General features: G+C 46.0%; 1 protein-coding gene across 3 annotated transcripts; it reads right to left on the minus strand.

Annotated features, from left to right (window-relative positions):
* Window positions 1-883: 883 nt before the first annotated feature.
* On the minus strand, window positions 884-4,711 carry LOC125513470 (uncharacterized). 3 transcript variants are annotated; one of them, XM_048678599.2, is made up of 5 exons: window positions 4,493-4,711; window positions 4,161-4,375; window positions 2,054-4,082; window positions 1,682-1,871; window positions 884-1,323 (listed from the first exon to the last, which is right to left on the minus strand). In XM_048678599.2, the coding sequence occupies exons 1-5, from the start codon at window positions 4,499-4,501 to the stop codon at window positions 1,094-1,096; spliced, it is 2,673 nt and encodes an 890-aa protein (XP_048534556.1). In that variant the 5' UTR covers window positions 4,502-4,711; the 3' UTR covers window positions 884-1,093. The 3 variants fall into 3 exon arrangements, with proteins under 3 accessions (XP_048534556.1, XP_048534555.1, XP_048534553.1); XM_048678598.2 differs by having other exon boundaries at window positions 4,161-4,378; XM_048678596.2 differs by having other exon boundaries at window positions 4,161-4,711.
* Between the last annotated feature and the right edge of the window lie 4,059 nt (window positions 4,712-8,770).

An 8,770-nucleotide genomic window follows, 5' to 3' on the forward strand; every position in this document is an offset into this window, starting at 1 on the left:
TCTAACACCCATGGAGTCTTGGTGCCGATCATGTTTTGCTCATGGAAGAGGCTTAGTCAAGGGTCTGCAGCATTCAGATCCGTATGTATTTTGCAAACCTCTATGTCTCCCTCCTTGACTTGATCGCGGATGGATTTGAAGCGTCTCTTGATGTGTTTGGTTCTCTTATGAAATCTGGATTCCTTCGCCAAGGCAATTGCTCCAGTATTGTCACAAAAGATTTTCATCGGACCCGATGCACTAGGTATTACACCTAGATCGGATATGAACTCCTTCATCCAGACTCCTTCATTTGCTGCTTCCGAAGCAGCTATGTACTCCGCTTCACACGTAGATCCCACCACGACGCTCTGCTTGGAACTGCACCAAATGATAGCTCCACCATTCAATATAAAAACATATCCGGTTTGTGACTTAGAGTCATCCGGATCAGTGTTGTCACACCCTGATTTTTCATGCCACAACACTTAAGCTAATAAATCATGATAAAGTGTGGTTTGACAAAAACTTTTGCATTATTTGGCTTTTATTTTGGAGTTGGTTTTCTCGGTGTGTTTTTTCAAGTGCTCTCTAAAGTCTCGTATGGACTGCAGCAAGCGGCCAAGAGCTTCTGCGTCGGCCTAGCGCCTCGCGACGCTGCTACAGTCACGGACGCACATAGGTCGGAGCCACGGCCATGCTCGACGGAAGGGGCCTAGCCACGGCGAGGCTGGGCCAGGCGTGGGGAGAGGCTTGGGGGAGTAAGGGAGGGGCTGCACGCGGTTGGGCTGTGCCGTGTGGGCAGGGCACGGGCGCTGCACAGAGCGCGCTCTGTGCATGCCAGCCTCACGGTCACCACCTCGGATCCCTAGTTCTTGCATGCAACCGTGGACAAATACTATACTAACCCACGAACAAGATCTCATCATGATCACCATGTACATTTTGTTGGTCTGATAATAGCAAAGAAACAAGTTTTTGCAACCGTGGACGAATACTATACTAACCCGCCAACAAGATCTCATCATCGTCACCATGTACATTTTGCTGGTCTGATAATAGCAAAGAAACAAGTCGGACTGCCTAGTTCTTGCAACCGTGGACAAATACTATACTAACCCTCCGACAAGATCTCATCGTCACCATGTTGATCAGCCTCAATCAAGGCCTTTGCTTCGGTCAGCCTGACACGCATTGCGCCCTGCTCCTCTGGAACCAGCATCCATAAACACTGTTCCAACCTAGTAAGTACTTCAATTGTCCCAGTTGCCTTGAAGTGCATACTGTACCGTGGGCTCGACTTCACTACAGATGTTGTGAGCTCAACCAACACCCTTCCCATACCTGCAAAAAGAGATGTACTTTACTATCGCCATGAAGGCTTTCCCTCAAAAAAAAGTGCAACCAATTGAAGTTAATTTGAAGATCCTGCACCCAGAGCATATTCTCTTTTTTCATAACCCCCAGCAGAGTATGTATACATTTTGTGGATCGTTTTGTTCTAGCTGCTTTTACTGTACTGTATGTATGTATCAGGTTGTAGTGATCCTCCGCGCCGGGCACACCCGGGCAGAGGATGCAGTCAAGTATGCATCTGATCTGCTGCATGTTATGGATGATAGTAAATTCAGCTGCTGCTTTGTATTTTACCTACAAGGACCTGGGGTGCTATTACCTCAAAAAAAAAACATCCTTCGCATACCTGCAAATTCTTCTGGGCTGGCTTTACTGCAGGCATAAAGCTCTTGCACCATCTTCTTCACAAACGCCCCATCTGATGAGTCAAGAACAAGTGCGATTCCTTCAGCAGGCATGGCGTTAAAAGTTTCTGAAGCTAGGCCAATTAGGGCCGTCATCTCCTTGCCCTCCGCATCATTTATCCAGCCCAACACCTGCACATAAAGCGCACTGCAAATTTCAGGTGACGTAGTTTCTACTTCATGATTCCTTGTAGCTTTTTATTCCATGGCAATGAAAATAATTAGCGATTGCAAAGTCAAGTAGCACAGAATGAAATGGCTGAACTAACATCACAAAACAAAAAAGACAGAAAATGAAACCAAAAATAACTTACCGCTGCCAACGTCGTCATCAGGTAATCAAGAAAACATTCATGACTCGACATTGATTCCATTGAGTGTTTGCAGAGGCTATATAATAGCCTTGCAGCTGGGTATACATATTGACCTTTCTGGAACTTGAAGGTAAGATCAACTACAATCTTATTACCTGCTTTCGTGAGTATGTCATAGCAGGTCTGAGGGCTTTCTAATGCCAGCATGGCGAGGGCAGCACCTGCCTCTGCCCTTAGTGGTTGGGATTCCTCCCCAATAAACTCTTTCAACAACTTGCTAATTACCATTGGGACTGACCCAATCTTGTTCCTTGTCTTCATCGCAATGGAGACATTTGCAATGATCTGAAACACCAGCTTTGTGTGTTCAACGTAGCTGGAGCTTCCCTCCAGCTCCAAGACCTCGACGAAGTTAAGTATTAAAAAGTTGCCCTCCGTAAGCCCTTGACGCAGTTTTACACCGACTTCCCCCTTTACCCCTGAAAGTTTGGCTATTAATTTCAACCATGAAGTTATGAACTCTTCTCGCTGCGCTACTGTCGGGCCAGGAAAGCAACGTATGAGGACCTCTGTTGCTCTCAAGAACTCCTCCGAAAAATTCTGAACATTCTGCGAAAGACCATTTAGTATGTTCAATCCAAGTGCTGACAGAGAGCCTGTATCCTCTGAATCCGCGTGTGGAACTGACTTCAATATTTGGAAGTGCTGCCACAGTTTGCAAACCAGAGCTTCTGGCCTGTTCCCTCCCTCAATGTCTGCGGTCCTCCTTTTCTGTCTACCATTACCGATTATTTGCTGATTGCTCGTCATGCCTCCACTGACCACTTGAGAATCAACAAGTGATAAAACGAGCTGCAAGAGAGCAGGGAACTCGTTTATATGTAGATATGGAGCTATGCAAACAACAACCTTTGCGGCACGTAGCCTCAGATCATCATACTGAGGGAATTGCCATCCCAAAATATTGATTAAAGTCATCACTGCATTGTTTGAGGTTGTGATTAGGGAAAGGATGTCGGATTCAGAACTGGAAGCCTTTTGCTTCTGAAGAACTGAGTTCAATATTCGAACAGCAGCACGTTTCTTGTGGTGTCGGGCTTCTGGTTTCAAAGACTCAATAGCAAATCTGACAAGGCTCCTCTTCTGTGTGCTGTCCAATATACTCTTGTGCAGAAATGTTGCATAGCAATGCTCATAGTAGAGGTCAAGTGCGCTCATCCCAGAAATATCTGTCAGGCCATAGGTAAGAGCAATTGTTTTACGGAGCAGAAATGAAAAAGATTCTAAACCACATGCTGCCATATACAGTATCCCTTGAGTCAAAGCTAGGCCGTACACCATCTTCAGTGCAGGCTTCACATTTTTGTTGGCACTACCATTCACTTCAATACCACTGACAAGATAACAATATGATACAATGATCTGTATTGAAGCAAGTTGAGTTTGTATGGAACCTACCACAAAAATCCCACCCAGCACAAACAAGATTGTACGTATATCTTCATCCATCGCTTCGCATATTACTGCCATTAGCAGCAGGGAATGAAGTCCCTTTGCTCCCGCTTTATTAAGTAGACAGTTAACCGGTGACCCAAACCTCGCAACAAGGTACAAGATAAACCAGAAAGCAATGGCCGTGTAGTCCGTATGATCAAAGTACCAATGTCCTACTGAAATATGGAGTAACACCTTACTCAACAGAAGAGCGGCCGGGGCAGAGAATTGAAATAGTATCATACTCTCTCTTTTGCTTGCATGACCAACCAGCTTATAAAACCAGCCGTTATAAACCATCAGCAGAGATACCAATATCACAGTCAGTGCATAAGACATTCTCCATGCAGTAGAGGAGAAAAGCATCATAGCAATGGGAGCATAAGCCAATAGATATAGAGATACTAGCATCATCACGGCATTTGCAAAATACAAGGAACCACTGTTATTCCCAAGATTTACACGTTTAAACTGAATACTGCCTATTGCCTTGAACATAATGTGATCGTCTGTTCTTGTTTGTCGACTGAATATCCTGTTTTGAGTGAGGACGGGGGATATCAAGTCTTGTAGCGAAAAAATTAAAACACTGGCAGAAATTGAAGGGACGCACCTGCATCCTTCGAAAAAGACAATGGTTGTGGTGTACCAGAAATCCCGGTCCAGGTAGTCTGAAAATCCTCCGACTACCATCGTGGTTGCCAAGATGAAATCCAGCGCACCAAAGAAGTTGCCCGCCCTTTCCAGCAGAGCAACAATGCGGACAAAACGGTTGAACCATAGTTCCATGTTCCACCCACTTCGCCACTCGCCGCCGCCGGCTGCTTCCTGCTGAGAATACATGATGAGAAGCAATCCTGTGAGAACAGTGGCGAAAAATCCAGACATAAATTAAGAACAGTTTCATGCTCTTTTGAACAGCAATTGCCACTAGACTACTGCTGCCTGCGTCATGGAGCCGCTGGCCGCGCTGCCGTGGCGCGTGGCAAGTCGTGGTGGCCGGAGGACGGGAGGAGCGGAGGAAGATGGGCTTCTACCCCCCGTCCATGTGGCCGGAGCTAGCCGCGACGAGGAGGAGCGACCGGCGGCGGCGTGGAACCCTAGGCCCAGATCTAGAGCGAGAGCGAGAGAAAGCGAGTCCCAGCCCCAGATCCGTGGATAGAGATCAGGCTTGTCAGTATACCTGGCCAAACCTCGGGACGGGCCGGGCTTCGGCCGGGCCTAGCCAAGCCCGACACAAAAAACCCAGGCCCAGGCCCGGCCGGGCCATCGGGCCTGTGTTTCTGGTCCTGAGCCCGGCCCAAGCACGTAAAAGCCTGTCGGGCTTCGGGCCGGCCCGGCCCGACCTTTTGAAAAATGGAAAAACAACGGGCCCGGGCCCGGCCCGGCCTTCGGGCTCAAAAACTAGGCCCGAGCCCTGCCCGGGGACAGCGTCGGGCCGGGCCAGGTCGGGCTTTTTCGGGCCGGGCCAGCCGGGCCAGGCTTCCCATGGCCAGGACTACTTGTCATCGTCACCGTGTGCCTCGCGGCCTCCCATCCACCGCCCAGCCTGCATCCAACAGACAGCAGTTTCCCAAGGCAAAAACATTCAGACTTCACAGTTTTTCAGCCCAGACTCATTAATAAATGGTTTTCTAGTGGGCATAGCTCAGTATTATACTGTGAAACAAGTGTCTTTGCTTAAGGAACGGTTTGTGATTAGTGAACCATGTTAGGAAAAGATAATATTGACCACGAAAAGGGAAAAATGCTATTAAAGATGCTGGAACCTGCTTCAATCTTCATTTTATTCTTTCTCGGACTGTCCATAGAAACTCACACATTAAAGTTTAATTTTAAAAAATGGAATTCAGATTCCTGGAGAATGGCACTTACAAAACTGTATTCAGATGCCTGCACTAACGTCTTTGTCATATAAAAGTTTAAGGTCACTGAATAAATGATACAGATTACAACACTTTCATTGTCAAATTAGAGCAACATGCTCATAGATGTTTAGACAAAACTGTAATTTCTCCATCGACCGTATCCACATACTTATGGATCATCTGCGATAATGTCTGTCGACTCAAGAGATCACCACCAGAATTGCCCAAGGCACCACGGCCATACTACGTATAATAGGAAAGAAGCCCCTCCAGATCCTCCTCTGCTGCAGTTGAATGGATCTGAACAATAAGACGAGCCGGTCTTTTGTTAGAATGCACCCGCGCTTAGAGTAATCATCGGAGATTTTGAGTTGCAGCAAGAACTGGCCTGAAGTTGAGAATTAGAAGTTCATTTGTTCATTGTGGTCGACAAAATAGAAGTTCCAGAAGATGGAACAAGAGGACATGAAGGCAACACGAGCAGGCAAAGGAATCATGTGAAGCTTTTGGCATAATTCCAGAATCATCGGTTGTTTCTATCTCTAAAGCTTGCACATCAGAAATCTTCCTTTGTGATGCCAACAAGTGACAGGTTTGTGGCAATTGAAGGAGGTGATTGTGTTCCAAATCAACTTCGGTGACTTCAAAAAATTTGGCCACTCGATCAAATGAAACAATCATCCGAACTTTACAATTGGTTCTTGTTTCAGCTCTAATGCGCTTTGGCTCGTGATCTATTTGACTTTTCCTTCGAATGCCTTCATTGGAACAAACAAACCTACATGAAGTGATTGTTCCATCAGTTCTGCTTTTGATGGTATTTCTTTTCCTCACATCAAAGCCTATGTGACCTCCATATTGCACGCAGAACTCCCAAGCCTCATCCGAATTTCTGAACCACATACCAACTTCGGGTATCCTGTTGCCAATCGATCCCATCGCACAACGCACGATTCTGCCAAATTCCATATTTATTGCTGACAAAAGTTATGAATTATAGAAGTATACTGTTGTGATGTAGTGAACAGAGAAAATAGAAGTACAATACTCGCTGCAAGTCTCCATATTTATTCAGAAATGTAGTGTTGACTCAAAATAGAAGTAGTTCCTATGTTGAAACCAAAAGCTTAGCAGATTATAGTCTTATTGAGACGCACAGAAGTACTTAACTCGCGGCAAGTCTCCATATTTATTCAGAGTGTAGTGTTGACTGATATTTTTAGAGTGTAGTGCTGCAAGTCTCCATATTTATTCAGAGTATAGTTTGTCACTATTAGTATTATACCGGTGACTGGACAACCAGTTATATCAAATACCACAGCAGGAGGTACATTATGGTTAGCTCTACCAGTATACAAGTACCAATTTCAATTTTGTTGCCTGCATCTGATCAAGTGCACTAATCATAGCGGAGCCAGACAGCGCAAGGAGCCTGGGCAAAGCTCGTGCATAGCGATATCAGCTAGCTTTGCCCCAACAAAAATCACTACTAAGCACAACAAAATCACTACTAAGGACAGAGATCAGCTAGCTCCGCCTCTGCACTAATGGAATAAGAGAGAGAGAGAGAGAGAGAGGGTACCTGAGAAGAGGTCGCTGCGGCGCGGCGGCGCTCGTCCAGCTAGCTCCCCAGCTCGCGGCGGCGCTCGTCCCGGCTCCCGCGGCGGACGGCGCTCGTCCCCGACCCACGGCGGCGTTCGGCCTTGGTTCCCGCGGCGGACGGCCCTCGTCCCTGCCTCTCCTCAGTGGCGACGGCGGGGCAGATGGGCGCCCTTACTCGTACACCAAATCAGCTATACAAATGTCTAAAGTACTGCTAGATGCTTGTTTTCATCTTAATATAAAAGTATATATCTGCAGCATCTCTGAAATTTATTGAGTATCCTTGACTCGCATCTCTGAAATTGTAGCTTATATCTTGGGATTGCCATCTCTGAAATTGTAGTTTCCTTACCTTTTGTAAGATTAAGCATGTTTGGATGGTTGTGGTTTGGCTTAATCTTTTAGGATAGTAGTGATTTGGCATCATTTAACCAAAATTCCCAAAAATTGAAAGGGGTGGGTCTAACCCCTATTATCTCAAGAGAGTTTTTCATGTCAATTCGTGACTCACAGTCGATATTTGATTCAGCAAGATATACAGGTTGGATGCACACTTTGTTGGGAATTAGCACACAAATGCACTTGTGGTTAACTGAAAACTGTAGCGGAAACAAAGCAATCTCAGCACCACATCATGTACTAACTCAAAGATCGTTGCTTAGCACGGAAGGAAACATATGCAGCAGCATATATGGAGATAGAAAAAATGTTACTCAGCAGGCAAGACACTCCTCATCCTAGTGTCTTGTGGTAGGAGTAAGTTTCTGGACAGGACCAAGCATCAACAAAGAGACACCAGATTTTACGTGGGAAACCCCCCAACTTGAGGGGAAAAACCACGGGCCGAAGCCACCCAAATCCTCTTCCACTATTATCAAAGGTGGGATACAATAAGTTCTTCTCTAGACAACACTAGAGGATCTCATACATCAAGATTTCTGAATCTTGGACGAACACAACAAGATTTGGAGCTCAAGAACTAGGGATTGGAACAATCTCACCAAAGATGGTGGAACCGAAGCTTGAAGGAGACAAGATAGTGAATCTGGACCATCACAACCTTGGGGAGGAGCTCCCTTTTCTTCTTCCTTCAATCTTCCTCTTCTTCCCTTGCTCTCTTGGTTTTCTCTCTTCTTCTCTCTTGGAGGATGAACTAATTTCGTCACACTTGATGGTGGCTGCTGGATGGAGGGTAAAGCATCCCCATCTACTCATGTGCAAATTCCAAAATGATCCTAGGTCATAACCCTAATGGCTAGTGGGCTTCTGCACCTCTCACGGCCCACATGAGGAGGATATCCCAACAAATCTCCCCCTCCGACTCATGAGGGGGGCACTGCCATGCCCGCTACCTTGCAACATGCTTGTAGCTTCTCATTTGGCAATATCTTGGTCATCATATCTGAACCATTGTCGTCGGTATGGATCTTCTCAAGTTTCAGCAACCTGGAACTCACAACATCTCGAATCCAATGGTACTTCACATCAATGTGCTTGGTTCGAGAGTGATAGCTTGAATTCTTGGCAAGATGAATAGCACTATGACTGTCACAAAACAAAACATACTTCTCTTGCTTCATGCCGAGCTCTTGCAAGAAGTTCTTCATCCACAAAACTTCCTTTCCAGCATCAACAACTGCAATGTACTCAGCTTCCGTAGTTGATGTAGAAACACATTTCTGCAATCTTGATTGCCATGACACTGCTCCCCCTGCATAAGTCATCAGGTATCCAGATGTGGACTTCCTATGAT

This window comes from Triticum urartu, chromosome 6A (assembly GCF_056163025.1).
Source record: "Triticum urartu cultivar PI428250 chromosome 6A, HENAU_Tu73, whole genome shotgun sequence".
NCBI lineage: Eukaryota > Viridiplantae > Streptophyta > Magnoliopsida > Poales > Poaceae > Triticum > Triticum urartu.